Source organism: Nakaseomyces bracarensis (assembly GCF_045282275.1).
Source record: "Nakaseomyces bracarensis strain CBM3 chromosome Unknown Scaff13_0, whole genome shotgun sequence".
Lineage (NCBI taxonomy): Eukaryota > Fungi > Ascomycota > Saccharomycetes > Saccharomycetales > Saccharomycetaceae > Nakaseomyces > Nakaseomyces bracarensis.
In genome coordinates, this window is record NW_027263959.1 from 218030 (window position 1) to 238563 (window position 20534).

General features: G+C 36.3%; 9 protein-coding genes across 9 annotated transcripts; 6 read left to right on the forward strand and 3 right to left on the reverse strand.

Moving 5' to 3' along the window:
• Positions 1–3: 3 nt before the first annotated feature.
• Positions 4–1173, forward strand: RNJ42_04119 (putative aminopeptidase; the record flags this gene model as incomplete). Its single annotated transcript, XM_071054283.1, has 1 exon — positions 4–1173. The coding sequence occupies one exon, from the start codon at positions 4–6 to the stop codon at positions 1171–1173; it is 1170 nt and encodes a 389-aa protein (XP_070908976.1).
• Positions 1174–1655: 482 nt separating this feature from the next.
• On the forward strand, positions 1656–2762 carry ERD1 (Erd1p; the record flags this gene model as incomplete). The annotated part of the gene is made up of 1 exon (XM_071054284.1): positions 1656–2762. The coding sequence occupies one exon, from the start codon at positions 1656–1658 to the stop codon at positions 2760–2762; it is 1107 nt and encodes a 368-aa protein (XP_070908977.1).
• A 253-nt stretch (positions 2763–3015) lies between these two features.
• On the reverse strand, positions 3016–3753 carry RRP17 (rRNA-processing protein RRP17; the record flags this gene model as incomplete). Its single annotated transcript, XM_071054285.1, has 1 exon — positions 3016–3753. One exon carries the CDS (start codon positions 3751–3753, stop codon positions 3016–3018), a length of 738 nt encoding a protein of 245 aa, XP_070908978.1.
• A 796-nt stretch (positions 3754–4549) lies between these two features.
• DFM1 (Dfm1p) lies at positions 4550–5602 on the forward strand (the record flags this gene model as incomplete). The annotated part of the gene is made up of 1 exon (XM_071054286.1): positions 4550–5602. The coding sequence occupies one exon, from the start codon at positions 4550–4552 to the stop codon at positions 5600–5602; it is 1053 nt and encodes a 350-aa protein (XP_070908979.1).
• Positions 5603–5965: 363 nt separating this feature from the next.
• Positions 5966–6739, forward strand: STE14 (protein-S-isoprenylcysteine carboxyl O-methyltransferase; the record flags this gene model as incomplete). The annotated part of the gene is made up of 1 exon (XM_071054287.1): positions 5966–6739. The coding sequence occupies one exon, from the start codon at positions 5966–5968 to the stop codon at positions 6737–6739; it is 774 nt and encodes a 257-aa protein (XP_070908980.1).
• Positions 6740–6921: 182 nt separating this feature from the next.
• SIZ1 (SUMO ligase SIZ1) lies at positions 6922–9402 on the reverse strand (the record flags this gene model as incomplete). The annotated part of the gene is made up of 1 exon (XM_071054288.1): positions 6922–9402. One exon carries the CDS (start codon positions 9400–9402, stop codon positions 6922–6924), a length of 2481 nt encoding a protein of 826 aa, XP_070908981.1.
• Positions 9403–9954: 552 nt separating this feature from the next.
• On the forward strand, positions 9955–10590 carry ADE8 (phosphoribosylglycinamide formyltransferase; the record flags this gene model as incomplete). Its single annotated transcript, XM_071054289.1, has 1 exon — positions 9955–10590. The coding sequence occupies one exon, from the start codon at positions 9955–9957 to the stop codon at positions 10588–10590; it is 636 nt and encodes a 211-aa protein (XP_070908982.1).
• A 601-nt stretch (positions 10591–11191) lies between these two features.
• On the forward strand, positions 11192–14962 carry TRS120 (TRAPPII-specific subunit TRS120; the record flags this gene model as incomplete). Its single annotated transcript, XM_071054290.1, has 1 exon — positions 11192–14962. One exon carries the CDS (start codon positions 11192–11194, stop codon positions 14960–14962), a length of 3771 nt encoding a protein of 1256 aa, XP_070908983.1.
• Positions 14963–15426: 464 nt separating this feature from the next.
• On the reverse strand, positions 15427–20028 carry PDR15 (ATP-binding cassette multidrug transporter PDR15; the record flags this gene model as incomplete). The annotated part of the gene is made up of 1 exon (XM_071054291.1): positions 15427–20028. The coding sequence occupies one exon, from the start codon at positions 20026–20028 to the stop codon at positions 15427–15429; it is 4602 nt and encodes a 1533-aa protein (XP_070908984.1).
• Between the last annotated feature and the right edge of the window lie 506 nt (positions 20029–20534).

Sequence of the window (20534 nt, forward strand, 5' to 3'; positions counted from 1 at the left end):
AATATGTTGCTTAGTAAGTTGGTAGTAGTCAGTCTTGCTAGTGGAGGTCTGTGCTGGCCCTGGGGAGAATCATGGTGGGGTCGTAATAGGTTAGGATATGAGGCTGATACTGATGAAATTGCTGAGTTGAGAACCATTGAAGTGGGCAATGGCCAGTATCAGCAAGTCACTGAGTCAGACAAGTTGAGGTTAAGGAGACGTGGTGTGCGGTTCTTCGATGTTACTAATGTCTTATCCTTTTTCAAGTCCAAAGATGAAGATGTAGTACCGGTCTATAGCTACCCTGTTAGGCTATCACACGAAGAGAGCGTGAATGAGATAATTAAGAAGATAGACAAGGAGTCCATGTACAGAGATTTGTCGAAGTTGACCAGTTTCTACACCCGTTACTATAAGAGTGCTGATGGTCTTAAGTCTGCAAAGTGGGTACTCGGGAGAATCACCGAGATCACTGCTGAACTGGATCCCGAGAGTTATGAGATTGAACAAGTGGCTCACGAAGGTTGGGACCAGTTCTCTATGATTGTAAGGTTCAAGGGTATATCTGTCCCTGAGAACATCATTGTTGTAGGGTCTCACCATGACTCGATTAACCTGTTATTGCCCTCAATTCTGCCTGCTCCTGGAGCAGACGATAACGGTTCGGGTACTATCACTGTTCTGGAGTCACTAAGACTTTACACAAATTATATACATAAAACTGGAGAAAGACCAAAGAATACAGTAGAGTTTCATTTTTACTCAGCGGAAGAAGGTGGTCTCTTAGGCTCATTGGATATATTTACTAGATACGCCCAGCAAGGTAAAACTGTCGTGGCAATGTTACAACAAGACATGACTGGATACGTTCGTGACCCAGAGGACGAGCATGTGGGTATAGTTACCGACCACACTGCTCCACAGCTCAACAAATTCTTGAAAATTGTGATGGATGCTTACTTGTCGATTCCTTATGTCGACACAGAGTGTGGCTACGCTTGCAGTGATCATGGCAGTGCAATGAAGAATGGATTTCCAGCAGCATTTGTCATCGAGAGCGAGTTCAAGAAGTCTAACAGATACATTCACAGTACAATGGACACACTGGATAGGTTAAGTTTCGACCATATGGCCGAGCACGCGAAACTAGTCATCGGTACCGTAGTAGAACTCGGAAACTGGCTCTCATTTTAATAGCTACGTTTTACTCATGATCTCTCTTTCTTTTATTTTTAGATTTTCATTTTTTCAATGTCTACTATATCTCTTTATATAATGAACTTTATGAAACAATATACATTTGCCTCATCTAATTATAACTTAATAGTCTAATCGTTGCATTCACAAAGTAACGATGGAGTTTTAGATATTATATAACTACCATAGAAAACCCCGTAGAAACTATGTATGAAACGGCACACTTAACCAATGCCAAGAACTAAAACATGTTAAAAGCGAAAAACGGCTACAAACTGTAAACACTGAATGATGGACCAGCGTGTTCTTTAAAGTTAGAAAGTAATTAATTTAGTATTTAACCTCAAGACAATATATTAAGGTACTGGATAAAACTGAGGCGAGTACCTATCAAAACATTACAGGTGTAGTTCTGCTGGTAGAAACGAGAAAGCCAGTAAATCTACAGCAAATAGCAACAACAAATATTTTCTTTCAAGATGATTATCGACATTGAGAAAAGCGGTTCGCCTGGGCTTATAACTGTTTATAATCTGCTGCACATTTCATCAGCTCAATTGATTAATGTCTTATTACTACTTGCTGTGTTTCTTTGGGCGTGGGTAGTACAATTCCTAATTCGTCATGGTATAGATGTGGGGATGGTAGTACGGCTTACCGAGAGTGGGGACCATCAAAGCTCTAGTAATGCTAGACTCAGGGCTCGTTCTGCAGATATGACTTTCTATCTAGCAAAGATTATTATACCTTTGACCTTCGTCTCCAATCTGCTAGACGCACATATGAAGGAGAATGGGGAAACTTACGAAGTTATTGAATTTCTGTACTGGTGTTTGCCAATTGCCCAAACTGTTTTCATATGCTACTACATCTTGAGCAGCTGTGGTATTCTCAGGCATATTATTAAAAGATTACTTTTCATTGAATCCAAACCTAGGGCTCTAAGAAATGTCTATATACTGTTTTCCGATACTTTGACTTCCTTCAACAAACCTCTGATAGACTTTATCTTGCATATTTCATACATGTGTGGAAAGAATCCAACACACTTCGACTTGGTTTTGGCAGTTATTCCTCCTACTATCAGACTGCTGCAATGTTTAAAAGAATACACAGTCTTACGCCAGTTTACATTGTTGGCTAACGCATTAAAATATTCATGTCATCTCCCAATTGTATTATGTTTGTGGTATAGTAGAGTTAATGGAGATGCATCTCTAACTGTCAAGAATTTTAACTTACTTAAGGTTATAATGTTTATTCAATCTAGTTACTCGTTCTTTTGGGATGTCAAAATGGATTGGATGGTATCATCACTAACAAATATCAGAGGTAACAAAAATAAAGCTACCTTCCCCAGATTCTATTATCAGGTGGCTATTGTTTTGGATGGTATAATGCGTTATTGGTGGCTATGGGTAATATTATTTTCCAACACAAGCGAGCAAGGGAAGCCAACTGCTTTACTCTTTGCACAAGAAGTGCAATTTATAGAAGTAATACGACGCGGTATGTGGTCTATTTTTAAGCTTGAAGCAGAATATAGTTTGAAAGAAAACACCAATTATGGTTATCAAAAGACTTAAGTATTTGTAAATATAAATAATCTAGGACATTTTACTTTAAACGTTGTATAATATCCCTCCCACTAAACATTTTTTTTGGGATTATAGATAAAAAGAATTACTCTCTACAATTATTAATGCATTTAATAAATTTAAAAAGATGAGTTAAACGTGCTTCCACAAAAAAAAAACTATGAACGTATTAAATTTAAGGTGTTAGTATAAAATAATTTCTATTAAATAATTGATGCATATCAATTTGAGAGAAGCGATCTTACCTTCTACGCTTGTTAGAATTGGCCTTCATTTGGTTGACTCTTCTTTCACCCTTCGTTAGATATCTGAACTTCTTCTTCTTCTTCTTCTTCTCCTCATCACCCATTCCTAAAAACTTTGCATATTTTGTTGCTCTCGTTATGCTTTGTTTTAGAACCTGTTCAGATTTTTCCAATTTCACGTTATTCACCTGAGCTAAGTATTCGAAGTTCTCATTAGGTTCCAAAGTCTCTATCTCTACTACAGTATTGTCAGAATATTCAGTGTTTTTCTTCAGGATAGGTTTTACTCCATCTCCTTCTTCCCCTTCCTCACCATTTCCGTCTTCTTCTTCTTCTCCATCGGACTTGAACCCCTCCCATTCTTCTTCCTCTAAGTTTTTGGTCTGTTTTGCCTTAGCATTGGCCTTAGCCTTAGCCTTATCCTTTGTCTCATCATCCTCATCATCACTTATATTTAGTGCCAGCCCAGCTTTGAACTGTTTTAGCTGTTCATCAATCTGCTGCTTCCTCTCCTCCCTTATTTTCTTCCTCTCCTCTATCTTCTGTAACCTATCTTGTTCCTTATGAAACTCTTGAGCTTTCTTCTGTCTCGCCACTTTCCTCTTATGGAACCCCGTCAGGAAATCTAATCTGCTGTCCTTGTCAAACGTAACCTCATCGGAACCAAACTTCTTAGCTTGCTTCGTAGCATAGTTCTTACCACGGGTAAGAATCTCCCTATTAGTCCTCGCCATATTTTTTTATCTGCTTGCTCTACTAAATAACAATTCTTTTCAGCTATTAACTACTTATTTCCCTATTCCTATTTAATAACAACCCCATACCAATCTTAACTATACATAATCCAGCTCATCGCAAAAATTATAAAATTTTCACTTCGAGAACAATTTTTTTCACTTTTTCCCTTCCACATTGAAAAAAAACGTAAATCAAGTGCCTGGACACAGAAAGTACCGTACAGAAGCCTATAAAACGAATTGAAATAACGAAAAGAAGGGAATCAGTTTGAAAGACAGCCCTATAGCAATTAAAATTGACATGACAATCAACATGGCTTCATCTCCATTTCCGACAAACCTTAATGATGTGCATAGCCTTAGCTTGTAGTATATAGAATTGGATAAAATAGCATAGTAAACACATTGTAACCCGCTTCTCAACCCGCACCCACCACCGAAGGGCGAAGTTCCGAAGCTACACCGCCATAGTTCGTAAACACACGTAGGGGACATTAGCAAGACAGAGAGATAGAGAGAGAGAGGAAAGCAGAGAGCAAAGGGACTTAGACGGTGGCCAAAAAAAACTGATAATCAATATCAAGGATATGCAAGGGGTTGTTAAATATATTGGATAAGAAGAAAAGTGGTTCCTTTCAAATATTTAATTACTTATTAGAAAAAAAAAAAAAGTTGATATAAATAACATATTAGCTGTATAGAAGGTTATTTAAAAGAGGTGTTGACACAACGCTAAACCAGAACAAAATTATAACAAAAGGAAACTTAAAAGAGGTAAAAGAAATAACATAATATGGCTGGAAATATACATTCGCTAAATTCAGGTGCTAGGAATAACCGTCCTGCTAATGGAGCCAATGCTGATGCATCGTTCTCGGCGTTCTGGTACAGTGTTCCTCCAATTACTCGACATCTATTAGCGCTTTGTGTTGCTGTCAGTTGTTCCTGCCACACCAAGTTATTGGGTTACGATAAGATATTGTTTACATGGAGGCAGGCTTTTACTAAATTCCAGGTGTGGAGGGTATTGACCTCTTGTTTGTTGTTGCCAAAGAGTTTAATGCCGGCATTAATGGAAGGTTACAATCTATACAACAGATGTTCCCAATTAGAACAGAACTTCTACTTGCAAGCCTCGAGGCCTAGTCTAGGTTCTCATAACTTTGCCTACTATTTGTTGTTTTGTCTTATTGTGATCCCATCTATGGCTGGATTCATGTACGGCAGCACATACCCACTATTCCTGACATCTGCGTTTACCGCTTGTCTAACTTACACTTGGTCTTTATACAATGCCAACTCTAAGATCATGTTCTATGGTGTGCTACCTATCTGGGGTAAATTTTTCCCTGTACTTCAGCTGGCTACTTCATTTGTCTTGGGCTCCCAGGCGGACTTCAAGCTTTCTTTGATGGGTATCATGACTGCCTACATATATAACTGTTTGGACACTTGGTCATTGGGTCCGCTGGTTGGTCGCTTCTTTACTGGCACTGAGAACTACGGCATGGAGTCTAAAGGTTACATGGAAGCCCCAGGATGGTTTGTTTACGTATACAATTTGATTTCTGGTGAAAAGACTCCTGCTGCTAAAAATGTTGCTACGAAAAGTACCGGTGCCAAATTAGGTCAACTAATTGGTCGTGGTGGTCGTAGACTAGGCACAAAGGATGATATTAAGAAACAAGAGGGAGTATCAACAGTTGATAAAAAAGTTGAAGAGGAAGAAACTCCTTCCAAGAGTGCAACCCCAGTAGCAACAACTACAGGTCTGCAGAGATCATCTTCTGACAATTCTGAGTCAGAATCCTTCAAAGGTAATGGTAAACGTATTGGTGATGATTAGATATGCAATACAATTGAACGTAAACCAAGTTGTCCTATTGTGGAAAAAAATTAAAAAATATAGAGTAGAATAATAAGTACAAATCACTTGAAACTTATGTAAAATGTATAATAGGTACACTTCTATGCTGCATAAACTTAAACTTAAAGCACGACTAATAAACAGTAAATATACGTCTTGTATTGGTATTGTAATACGATTGTACACGTGTCAGGTACACCAAATTTACCTGGTGGCCCCAAAATAGCGATGCATTAGATAAATTTATATAGTAGAGTAGTAATTAGATGAGCTTGTATTAATCAATGTAAGGACTAGTAAGTTCTAATACACCTATATAGATACAACCTTACTGTATATAATATGTCGGATGAATCAAGTTCTAGTCCTACCCCAAGTTATGAGAGTGATGCTGACGACCTGCCGATCGTTATAGATGGCAAGGCGTATCCTGATATTAGAAAAAATCCCCTGGACTCAATCGCATTGACATCGTTTGGACTCGGTATATTGCTTGGGACATTCGTTGGATTGCTGTGCTATAATGGCTTTAAAAACTTTAACATTTATATCATTGCCTTGTCATTATTTCATTTTCTTGAATTTTATATTACATCTAGAGTGAATCCTGGTAAAGTTCATTCCGAGTCATTCCTCCTGAACAATGGTATTGGCTACTTGGCTGCACATTTATTCGCAATTACAGAGTGTATTATCGAGACTTATTATTTCCCTAGAGCAAAAAGGTTTAATTTTACAAGTTTGAATCAACTTATATCAATAATTGGGTTCATACTTATTCTTATAGGACAAGTGATTAGGTCCCTAGCAATGTACCAAGCAGGAAAGTCGTTTTCCCACATTCTAAAGACTGAAAAATTAAAGGATCATACATTGGTAACTGATGGTATTTACAAGTATCTTAGACATCCAAGTTATTTTGGTTTCTTTTGGTGGGCAGTTGGAACTCAAATGTTACTTTTAAATCCAATTGCATTCATTGTATTTGTAGTAGTGTTATGGAAGTTCTTCAATAAGAGGATTACCATTGAAGAGAAATATTTGGTTAGATTTTTTGATGAACAATATCTGAATTACCGAAAAATCGTACATGTCTGGATACCTTTCATCCAATAGATAAGATAAAAAAATTCGGTTAATTTGCCAATTATAAATCATATTTCTATAATATCAATAGAATTGTAACTTTAAATTTTTAAAATTTCATTTAATATTTTGGTCATCAATCTATAAAACTATCAATATATAAATATAGTATAAAAAAGAGCAAAAGAAAAATATTATTCAAAAAAAAGCAATCAAGGAAACCATGGACTGTCTTTATGTTTAGAATTATCAGTCGTGTTAATGTCACCATTACCTCTATGAGTTGGTTTACGAGGAAGAAATGGATTGACAACAGGGCGTGATCCGAGTGGATTATTTAGGAAACCCGAATATTGGGGCCTTGCTACAAAAGCCGAATGATTCAAAGGGCCATTGTTTGCTGAATCTAAGTTTTTTATAGGGAAGTTAGCGGACGTAGCTCTATTCATAATATTTGTGGGCATTGGAGGAAGCGGTGGATATTTATTATTAGTACTAATTGTCTCGCCTACCTTTCCTTGGAGCTGTGCATTATTTATTGAAGTTTTTGAATGTTGTGCTTTTGAAGGCAGATTGAAAGACTCCAATCCCTTATCTTGGGTTTGGCTTACAAATGGATTATTATCCAATAACCCAATTTCCTTTAATTTTATGGAATCATTATTACCAGGCCCGGACTCTCTATGAATAAGTACCAATTCATTAGAATCATCATGCATCAATGGTCTTCGTATGTTGTTGTTCCCCATATTATTACTCAATTTTGGGTCTAGTGATCTTGAATCACTGTAAAATCTTTCACTAAAATTTATATGCTTATTATTATTAAGCAGATGAGTATCTGAGGAAGAATTTTGTAGTGGCTTCTTACCCAAAATGTTAGGAGCTAAAGCTGGTGATAATTTTCTTTTTTCACTTAATCGAGACTTTATCATAGGTTTATTTATTTTGGTGGCTTGTTTAAAAGAACTCTCAGTTGAGTTTAAGAGATGGTCTATAGGTAAGCCCCTTTTTCTCGCAACCTGTGTTAAAGGAAGGTCATCCTCCTCCTCATCATTATTTAGAGAGCCAGTAATATTCCCAATGTCGTGTTTCACAGTAGGAGTTTTTACGTTTGCAGGATCATTATGTTGTAAAGGGTCTAGAGTTATACTTTTCTCGCTACGGTTATCTTCACTATTAGGTATATAGAGACTTGATCGCTTCGGCTGTTGCTCTACGTTATCTATGTCAACAAAATCTTCTTCATCGCTCAATAATGAAACTATTGGGGTCTCTTTTATTTTGTGTCCAAGTTGTATAGAGTCTATCGTTTGTTGTTTGTTAGTGTGTTGCAATAATTGTTCAGCATCCGACTTTATTTCTGTTTTTTCATCATCACTCTCACTTAAATCCTCCATTTCATATATCGGATTCCAAGTACAATCGGGTAATAACTCTATTTGTTCAACATTATTAGCGCATGAGTTCAGAACTCTCATAGAAAATTCACATATATACAGGTCATCAAGCGTGATTGGAATTTGGCAAACAGGACAAACCCAATTTGGTACCTGAACTTGAGAGTGTAGAAACCATAATGCATCATAGCATTGTAAATGGTCACATCTTTTGCTTTTTATAGGATATTTTATTCTACTGTAAGATATAGGGCATTTCAAGCTTACTATTGTAGATGTGGTTACTAATTCTGTATCGTCGTTTTCTCTGAACATTTTCTTTATGTACTCAAATGTCATTAGATGAGGTATTGCTGGCTTCACCAAAATGTTATTAAGTACTTCCTCAGGCGCGTATGGTCTCACTAAGGCGCAATAGGAAAGGTATGCTTCTTTATTGAATACATGTATAATTTTTAGGGTATTTAGGGATCTCCAGGATTTGATATGATCTGTAAGGTCAACTGGATTAACTGTTCCCTCTTTGTCCTTGAGTCCTTTAAATCTTGCTTTTATTTGAATATTATTAAACCAGACTTCTATCGGAGTTGGAAATGCTATCGGTGTACCATCATTATAATCAATTTTGGTATCATTCTGTATATCGGAGTTGGGATCTCTGGGATCTTTCCTAGAAAGTAGATACAGTCGTACTGGAAAATTATGGCTATTGAGTCTCTCCCAAACATTTTTATCGAATTTAAACTTAGATAATGCAACGTTCTTCACCTCAATCGCAGGTAGTCTTCGGGTCGTATCGGGAACGACACTTATTACATCATAGAATGGAGATCTCACATGTTTCTGTCCCGGTAGTGGATCGTCATTTATCCTCATCTCTTCTTCTAACATCTTCGTCACAGAATCAACGGGATCAAATTCCCCCACAGTGTCCCAGTATCCGTACGGATCATATTTAGGAGAGTAACTCCGAACCAATTTTGCAAGGTCCCGCATTGGGGGCAGTTCAAATTTATTAAGTACCGCATCAATTGCACGAATAAGCGCCTTCAACTCATATATCTTGTTGTTGTCAGGGCTTAAATAACCCAAAAGAAACAGGTACAGCTGGTTCTTCTTCTTAGCCACTTCCAACACGCCTTTACCCTCCCCACAATCAATAACTCCAGGTTTATACTCCAATACATAACGTGCTAGAAAATCTATACCCGCCACATCAAGTAACGCCAGCCGATTACAAGCATTGCACACTAGGCATCGGGCATCACCTCGCGGAAATCCACCAACTAGCATCCTTATTTTATATCTTATTTTATATAACCCTCCCCCTTTCCACTATTTTTACACAAAGCTCAATATAATACTTGAGCCCCTCTTTTAATGTTGAGAAACCCCAAGTATACAATTTACCAATACACATAAACAATATATAATTTGTGTCCCACAATAATTAAAATATTTAAAAATCCGTATAAACTGAGCTAAATCATTTCTATGTTAAAATAAATAGTGATACAACTGAGAATCGAACTGATGTACTCGTACAAGGTTACATTTGACTTCTTTTGAACGTTTCTACGGGATGTTCTGTGCCGTCTACATCTTTCTTTATTTCCAAATTCATCTATATTTTTATTGAAGTATAAGCTCATCGCAGTTTTTTTATTAATATTGTGATATTGAAGATTATGATTTCTTGAGCCAAACAACGTTTTTGTAGGTTTTTTTTTTTACAATTAAATTGTTTTATATGTCTGTATTTATGAATAGTAAGAAACTAGGGGCACAGTTCATATTTATATACATTTGAATAAAAAAAAGAATACAAAGAAAAAATAATCAAGGATGACTAAACGGGTGACTGTACTGATATCGGGGTCTGGGTCCAACTTGCAGGCACTGTTGGATGCTGAGAAGGCCGGTAAGCTCGGTAACGACATATCTGTGACGTACGTTGTGTCTTCTAGCAAGAAAGCTTACGGATTGACTCGTGCTGAGGAAGCTGGTGTGCCAACTGCAGTGCACTCGCTATATCGTTATACCAAGGAAATCAAGAAGGAAGATACAGAGTCTCGCAGGCAAGCTCGCGATAAGTTTGAATCTGATCTGGCACAGGTTGTAGTTGACACGAAACCAGACCTTGTTGTATGTGCTGGTTGGCTTTTGATCCTGGGCCCAGTGTTCCTCACACAATTGAAGGGTATACCCATACTAAACCTGCACCCAGCGCTACCGGGCCAGTTTGATGGAACGACTCATGCCATAGAGATGGCCTGGAACAAATGCCAGACTGAGAACAAACCATTGACTGCAGGTTGCATGGTACATTACGTGATAGAAGAAGTAGACAAAGGCGAGCCTCTCGTGGTAAAAGAATTAGAACTAATCCCGGGACAAGAAACGCTAGAACAATACGAAGAAAGAGTGCATAAGGCTGAACATATAGCAATTGTAGAAGCTACTATCAAAGCCTTGCAATAAGATAGACATATATCGTTCTTTAAATGAAAAAACAACCCAAGTCATAATTTTGGACATAGGCCTTGTGTAAGCAATCCATATATATAGTATTTACCAAGATGATATGATTGTTGTTCATTAGAATGTTTGCTATATATATACAATACTACAGTACTACAATAGACCATACTATACTATACTATACTATACTATACTAATATGTTGAAATTTGTTAAAGGGCAGGTTGAAAAAAAATCTGTTACGCGAAGGCTTACCTGTGAAGATTTAAAAGAAAAATTGCTAACCATCAACTATAAGCCCAAGTTCCAACAGTAACCAATCTTTAAGAACCATCAATTTAGCAGAATATACATTCCATTACAATTGTTTAAGGTTCTATTAAGAAGCAGTTGAAAAAAATAGAAAAATAAAATCGTTAGGATAGAACTAATACTGAGATCAAAGTATTTTCAATTCGATTCAATCAATTAATTGTATTATTAATTTAAATACCCTCCATTGATCTTATTGTATTTATCTAATTTAGGAACATAAGCAGCATATCAACATTGGAGAGGGATAAGATAAATCATTTTATGACGTTAAGCTAAAAAAAAAATAAATGGATATTTTATCGCACTATCAGAGTTTTGTGAATCCCTCTAAGGTTCGAGCTCTTGTGGTTCCTGTAGGGAAATGGAAACGGAAAGAATTCCTGAACGCATTTAAACAATTCTGCAATAATAGCGAAGTTAGGTTATTGGACATAACGCCAATCGACTGTCCCCTATTTACTCCACAAGGTTTCCCCAATGGTAGAATATTTTTTGATTTTACAGTGATAAACCATGCTGATGCTCTGGACTTATTTCTGTATGACTTTGAACCCTTCAGGAAGATATTTGTGATAATCGGATTGGTGAAAGGTGATATGGATCCGACTGAAGCTATGACTGTTCTCAAGGAGAAATACCATACTGTCATTTCCCATAATTTAGTATATGCTAGTGAAATTGAGTCCGAGAGTAGTTCTTACAGCGAAATTAGTGAAAATGTGTTTCAAACAAATGATAGAAAAATGGATAATATCGAGACTATTATTTGCGACATTGCAAGAAACTTTTTGACAGCGTTGAACCATTATTACTCATCTTATAAACATGTTACATTAAGATCACCTGGTGCTATTGGAGGAAATGCCGTTATAAAGACAACACTTTTAGGGCCATCATTCCATAACAACGCTTCTATAAATAGTCAGACGTTAACAGCGGCCAACACTAACAATAATGCATCAAAGAGGTTATCGTCATTTGAAGTTACAACGAATAACTTAAAAAGATCGGCATCACTAAAACTTTCCACTTCTTTGACTAATACAGATAATAAAACCCAAAATAGAGCACAAGGAAGACAGCTAAAAATACTGGGTAATTTCCAGTTACTAGCGGGTAGAGTATTAGACGCACTAAGTAGCTTCACCGAGGCAATTATTTTACTATATAAGGTACGTGATCTGCTATGGTTAGGTTCTGCTTTAGATGGAGTAGCCATATGTTTCGTCATACTATCTTACTTACAAACTCCTTTTAAAATTCCATACATCGTGTCATTATTATGTCCAGTGGATAGCTCCAACAACAGTAGCGAAATTATAACCCCAAGGAATAGTACGAATTTGAATATCCAATCACCTAGAAACTCTCTGAATGCTTCAACAATGCAGCAGAGTTTAGAGGTAGATTCCCTTAACCTACCACTTCTAATCAAAGCCATAACTGAAAAAACTCTACATTACTACGAAAATAGCTTGTCACATAACAGTGAGTATGCTCCCCAGCTAGTATATACAGAAACTTTATCTCGAATTCTAAGTTTCATGATTTGTTGCCATTCGACTAATATCTTATCTAATACTGATGCATTAAGGATTATAAACTGTGACATGGACCAGGAGAATAAATCCGGAAATGAAACCTTTACTTCAACAGATATTTACCAATTCTCGACAAGATTTTTTCAGTTATTACTTAAGGACATGGATTTAGAAGTTCAAGCATCCATTTATTCATTACTTTCTAAAACCTTTGAGATACTCGGTCTTTACAGGAAGCAGGCTTTTATTTTACGACTATTACTCGTTGCAATTAATAACTATAATAACAAAATATCTTGGCATCCTAATTTTGATCTTTTACTCAATAAAATCATAGAGTTGTATAACCTCGATGATCAACGGACTACTTACGATAGCAAGGCTGTTGAATGGAAAGAACTGAAAAAAGATGTCCTTCAATTATGTTTGAGCATTTGTAAAAAGGTTGGAGATAAAGAGCACTTACAGAAATTTTCTCTTTTACTTTTGAACGATTATAATACTTTTCTTGCGGTCGGCTATGAAAAACAATTATATCAGGATTATATGGAAGTATTATTAAAGGAGAAGGCAATCACACAGTATTGGGACCCCTTTCTCTTGAGAGCTATATCTATATCACGGCTAGAATCTGAGAATTCAACTACCTATGATACCTTAAAAATTCCAAATGATAGTACAGCTAAAAGTAATTTAAATCCACAAGAGGTTTTTAACCCTTTCAAACAAGCACAATCATTATCATTGAAAAACAGTAAAGGCTCAGGATCATCACCAAAACTATTTCTCGTCGATGATCGTGCAGAATTCAGTTGTACCATACAGAACCCCTATGAATTTGGTATTACAATTACTGATTTGCAGTTTCCCAAAAATTATCTTGATTATTGTGAGATCGATAATCGGTCAATAACGGCCAATAATCCGTATATTATAGATGGTAATTCTATTAGAACAATAACATTACCTGTATGGATAAAAAGTTCTACCGCAGAAGAAATGCTGAAAATCACACGACTGGATATTTCTGTGTTGGGACTTCCTATACTTCCATATAAAATCCTACCATTAGCTATATCTCATCTCCCAATCCATCCAAACATGGAAAATATACTTAAATATAGCTCATTCAAAGAAGAATCCCTTAACATCAAGATACTACCTGAGCAACCGGATCTTGAAGTAATAGACAATGGTAAATCAGCGGGAAATTCTTGGATGATGCTAGATGGTACCAAGTCTCAATTCAAAATTTTACTGCGCAATAAATCGCTGTCCAAAAAAATAGATCAGCTCAAAATCACTGCTGTGACTAATATTGAACACTCATTAAGAAATGATTACTGGAAGAAGATGCTCCCCGATGACCTACACATTTTTGAATCTAATCTTGAGTGGTTAAAGAATGAATGCATAAAAGTCATACAAAAACCTGATGTAATTGAACCAAATGAGGTATTTGAGTTAACATTAGAAATTAATACTATCAGGGTTCCATTTGAATTTGACTCGTTCGTAATAAATATTGATTACGGAATGCAAGAAGCTGACAAATCGTGCTTTTATATGAAAAAATTAAAAATACCCTATGAGGTGACTTTACGCCGTAGTATTGAAGTACCAAATATGGATATAATTCCTCTGAACCAAATGCAATTCGAGGATGACAACAACTCTGATTGGATCAGGTACATAAAAAATATTACTGAAAACTCCCAAAGTTCGTTGTCAGATGATTATATGTTATTATTGATAGATTTTCGTAACTCATGGATTGATGGTATTAATTTAGTTATCAGTTATGAGGATTTCAGTACCAAGAAAAAACTAGTAGAGTCGAATAGAACGTTAAGAGTAATAATTCCCATCAAAAAAATAGACTGTAGCAAAGAAAACTTAGCATGCAAGCCAATACCAAGGGTCTTTAAATACCGCCAATTTCTTCAGAGTGGATTAAAAGAAGATCAGGAAGCAGAAATGCGAGAAGGTTTTTGGTGTAGAGAGCACATTCTTGAGAGAATTAAATGTACATGGGAGTTCAGCACCGACTCGTCTGTAAAGGGGGAAGTTGATTTCAGAAAGTATCTAGAAAAGTTCGATCCTAGAATTGTTGGTAACTTTTATAAAGGAAAGTATCCATTCTCTATGAAGCTTTATTCAGAACAACAAAAAAGTACTGTAGGAAAATCCATTAAAATTGGTTGTAAGATATTACCTATGAATTTAGTTTCCAAATCAAAAAATTATGATTCTGATAAGACAGCGATCTTGCATTTCTTCATCCTCGAATATCCTTCAAGTAAACTACTTCCGAGATCAAATAAAAGACTTCTTTATAATGGATCGCTGTCGCAGATATTTTCTACTAATTCTGAAACTAACAATATTCTCGAGTTGATACCAATTGAACCTGGTTGTTACGAAATTTGCTGTTGTATTTCGAAAAGTGGAGATACAAATAAAACAATTCAATTCAATTCAAATAGTCTTCTTATACAGGTTTCTGAAGACATTTGATATTGTAAATATTATAAATATTAAGTATAATAACGACAATAACCACGCAATACTTACGTAGAAAATTTTTTTCATAGGAAATGTACCCGAAGATGGAATATTTATTATATAGTATAACGAATGTTCCTATAATGTAAACATATGATATTAGGCAGGACTAGAGATACATCCATCTCTTTCAAACATTAGTTTTTTTTATTTTTTGTTTTTATTTTGCATTTTTACAAATAACTAATTAGAATATATTTATGTGATAAAATCAAAACTATTATACAGTTTTTTTTCGTTTACATTTCAAACTTCCGTATCTAACTCTTTTATCAGTAAGATATTGAAAGAGTGGAGTAAAATAACGAATTATCATTTAATTAGAACAAAGTAAGGTACAAATAAAATCACAGACAAAGCTGATGCTGTAAATGAGATCTCTATCATATTTTTAAAAACCCTGAATAAACCATTCCCTAGAAAGGTAGATACTTTCTCAATTTACTAGATTTCATAGCGTTCGAAGTTTTAGCAGCCATTCCTGTTGTCTTAGGAACTCTTGCCATCCAGTAGAAAATAATACCACCGATATAATTGATTACAATAAAGGCAATAAAAATACCGTAATTTCTCCATCTTCTTGAATATTTCGAACTTACTGATTTTAGGAAATCATTAGTATGCGAATATTGACAGAAATGACATTCGTCGGTAGCAGCAGGATCTGACAAATAACCTGTTCCTGCAACATTCAGATATGGCGTCATATACTGTCCGCATGTTAAACCAGTGGGTGGAGTAAACGCAACAAGCTCTGTGTTGGAGCAATGAACATCAACATTTGCCACACCTGTCGATAATAAGGCATCAATTAAATAAGTCAAAGGGGAAACTCTGTACATGAAAATCCAGAATCTTGGCATGGCACTTGGTGTAGCCATGACACCACAAAATGATAAGGCCATAGTATACATCAACGAACCGATGTGTGCTGCAGTTTCAGCAACTTCATTGAAAGATATAACAAGAATACCCATTGAACCAATATATACATAGTATGCAATTGAGAACAACCAGAACAACGCACCTCTTTCGTGTAATTGACCAGCTTGAGAAGCATTATATTGGAAACCAACAGCATAATAGTATATGCAAAAAGCTATAGTACCAGCTAAAATATTCCATGGAACTTCAACAACAATTTGTGCTAAGATGAATGCCTTCCATGAAAAAGTTCTTGATGGACGTTCTCTTGCTTCGTATAGATCTCTTTGTTGCACAAATGATGGTAAGTACTGTTGCAAAATTGGGTTGAAGATAACAGTATACATGAAAATGGATAACATTTGATTTTGTAAACCCTGCATGCTATGATCTGCTTTGAAAAAAGTAAAACCGATGAACAATTGGTTGAATATAGTTAAAATATATTTTGACCACAGATAATCAGGTGTTCTCCAGTATTGTTGGAACAGACGATAACACACAAGCTTAAATTGATAGAATAATGAGGTAGCGAATTCTTTCCCTGCTTCTGGATCGTCATCGACAGCTTTTTTGGATAGTTCTCTTTCCATTTGTCCTAATTCATCTTTAATCTTCTTGAAATCGTCTGAATTTCTCCAGACCTCATGATAATCCTGATTAGCATGGGAACCAGGAGCTGCACCAACAACTTCCAACATCCATTCAGCTGGGTTGGCATCAGGTGGGCACTTTTGAGACCCATGATCTTCAAAGTACTTTATCATAGTTTTGCATCCTTTACCTAAGTCACCAAAATATACCGTCTGGCCACCTTTTTGTAAAAATAATAGCCTATCAAATTCTTGCATCAACATGGCAGATGGCTGGTGAATAGTACACAAAATGGCCTGACCATGATTTGCCAGTTTCTTCATTAATTGACATGTAGACCATGCTGTCTGAGAGTCTAGACCAGAGGTTGGTTCATCTAAGAATACCAATAGCTTTGGTTTTGCGGCAAGTTCTACACCAATTGTCAATCTCTTTCTCTGTTCAACATTTAAACCTTCACCAGGGACACCAACAACTGCATCTGCATATGTTTCCATCTCTAAAATCTTGATGACGGATTCAACATAATCATTCTTTTCCTCAATTGAAACATGAGCTGGTTGTCTTAAATATGCTGAAAATCTTAATGATTCCCTCACTGTAGCAGTTTTCAAGTGTAGATCTTGCTGTTGACAATATCCAATCGATCTAGAGAATGATGTGTCCCTAGGTTTACCATCAACCATGATATCACCAGTAATTACACCTGTAGTAGTTCTTTCTGCCAAACAATCTAATAAGGTGGTTTTACCAGCACCGGAAGCACCCATAAGAGCGGTTAGGGTACCAGGTTTAACCCACCCATCAACATTGCTTAAAATCCTTCTTATTCCTGTTTTAACTGGGACATCGTAACACAAATTTTGCCAATGGAAAATGGCTTCTGATTTCGAGAGACCTACTTGAGGACTGCTTTCCTTACTATTTAATCCAGTACTATCAGTCCCACCAACATCACATGAATCGTTCAGCAAATTTTTTTCATTAGTAGCGGCAGTTTCAGTTGAATCAGAGTTGTTCTCAATATCAGAGTTACCCATTTTTTTCCCATCATCTTTTAAGATACCCTTCTTCTTCATCCTTTTAACAACGCTGTGAGGAAACACTAACATTTCACCTTTTTGTTTTGCGCCTTCATTGTACTCACATAATATCAAATATACAAAGAAAAAGAAGATAACATATGCCATACCGACACCAAAACCACGCCATCTATGTTTATTTTCGTAACCATAACTTTCTCTCAAAAAATCATCACCTAAAACATAATTATTACCAGGGATAGCGCCAACAGAAGCACAAACTCTTTCAGTGCCAGTAATATCATCATATGCACCTCCTCTAGGAATATAAGTAACACAAGGGAACCTACGATCATGAAATTCATTAACCATTAGGGATTCAAAAAGGTATGCCAGTGGATTAATATACCAAATCCATTTAGACCATCCTAACATCTTTGTTCTTGGGATAGCAAACCCAGTATACATTGACATAGCCAGCAACAACATGGAGGCGGGAACCATAGCCTCTTGCAATGTTTTCGTTAGCGAACCAACACATCTGAAAAGATGAGACATTGCAAAGACACCAACTATGTTGATTAAAAAGTAGAAGAAGAAATTACCACCATTTCTCCTGAAATTCACCAGGAAATAGTAGATAATATTAAACAGAACCGCTGTTGCAAGTTTTGGAGGAATTTCCGAAATAACCGATGCAAATGCATCCGCACTTGGATGGTACAATGAATATGTTCTATGCTTCTCAGTAATAGGTCTTGCTTCATATAATGAGAAAATTTCTAACAGGGAAGAGAAAGCGTTGAACAAGACAGCAAAGAACATAGCTGCACCACGGAAATAAAATGTGTCCGCAGTAGAAGTCTTCTGAATCTTATAGAACATCGAACCTAAAATAAAGGCCATAGCAGAATTACCAAACACCTGGGAGATTGTGACGGTCTTACTGTTTACAATTCTCCAATAGTTTCTAATTAGAATATACTTAACTTGCATCATGTAACTCACCACGTAAGGAGAAGTTGGTCTAGATCTTTTTGATTGCTTTGCAATATGAGCTTCTTTGATTTCTTCCTTAGCTTCTTCGTTATGTTTGGCTAAAGTCTCATCTATTTCTTCAGATAATTCCTTATATTCATCGGAATTATGCCAATAGTCTACCATATCCTTAGCGGTTTGTGGGACACTAATACCTTTTTCTTGATATTCTTTATTGATCCTTCTCTCAGCGGGAGAGGTGACAGATGTCAAGAAATCAGGGATAGTTTGTCTTTTAGGGCAATAGTAACCCATTTTTTCAAAGTATTTCTTAGCATGTTGTGCATCACCGTAATAAATTTGGTAGCCGTCGTATAGCACGGATACTTTATCGAATAAATCGTATGCATCTTGAGAACATTGATAAATGGCAACAGCCGAGGAATTCTTTGCAATATTAGCTTGAACTTTTAGAGCCTTCACAAATTCCAAAGCGGTAGCAGAATCAAGACCTCTTGTGGCATTATCCCAGCATTGGAACTTAGACCCGCAAATCCAGACCTCGGCAATGGAAACACGTTTTCTTTCACCACCAGAAACACCTCTAACTAAATCGTCACCGACCTTGGTATCTCTTGTGTGTAGTAGTCCGTAAGTTGCCATAGCAACATCTGTACAATGGTTGGCAAAGTCTTCTCTGGAGACACCTTTAATACGATTTTGCGGTGTCTTCAATCTAGCAACCGTTACCAATGTTTGGTACACGGTCAAATGGGGTAAATGAATATCAGCTTCAGCGTTATATACAACTTCACCACGGTAGTGTTTTTTGATCTCCTTTGGAGTTAAACCGTTATATGATATCATCGAGTCTTTACTAATTTTAAAACCATGCGTGTTAGACGATATTGACTTTAGTAGCGTGGTACAACCGGAACCTGGCCTACCCAGCACCACGAGCAACTCACCAGGGTGAAGAACACCGTCCATGGGTTTCAGAATTTGGAATGTATCACTCTCTCTTGTGGGTCTTACTTTTCTCCAAGCAGAGCCCAGCAATTTTATAGGAATATTTAGCACAGTAGTCTGGTACGCTACATCTGCGGACTCACCAGAAGCACTTAGGTTCTTCCAGCAACAACCTATAGAGTAAGGCTTGTAAAATTCGGGATCACCATTCTTGATCCTTGCCATGTTCTTAACCCACTCTTTACTCGAGAAATCATCGCTATTGGGATCCAGCTTAGGATCATAATCTGCAGCCCCATCATCCATCGTGACGGGATCCAACCCAGGCTCCCCGCTGAAGATAGAAGACCGCCTCCCGAGACTATTAGCACTACTCTCGACATCACTTTGTCCGAGCGTAGATGTATTCCCGAGACTTTGATTCGTCATAGAGCGAGCAAGCTCTCTAATATCTTTTTCAACTTGAGCATCAAACCCGTTATAAGGGTGGTGCGACTCCACACTCGACACTGAAGAGGAAGTGTCAGACATTATTAATAATCAAATATTTTTTTTTCTTGCTTTTCTTTGACTTTCTTTATATTGTTTTGGGTGTTTTATTATATGAGATTATTTTATTTTATTTTTTTTTTTTAGTAATCACTTAAATACGTTTTTATTTTTCTTCTATTATCTCTTTCACTTTTACTTATTATATAGTTTGTGTTATTGTTATTGAGGTAATATTTTTTATTTGTTGCTACTTCTCTTATTCAATTAATAATTACAAGAAAAATATATATACACAAGCTCTCTCTTTTTTTTTTTTTATTATCATTTATTTATATATCTTTATATGAAAGGTTTCTTTTCCTACCTTATATTTTATTTATATGTTTCTTTATTCAATTAAGCCATCACTCTTTCCTCCCACCCCCCTTGGTCGATTCCACGGAAACCATTTTCATCACAGTATTTCAAAGTCTTTAACTCCCCCCCCCCTTCTTTTTCTACATAAAAAAAATGTCAAAATATATTAATTTATCTCTATATTGGCT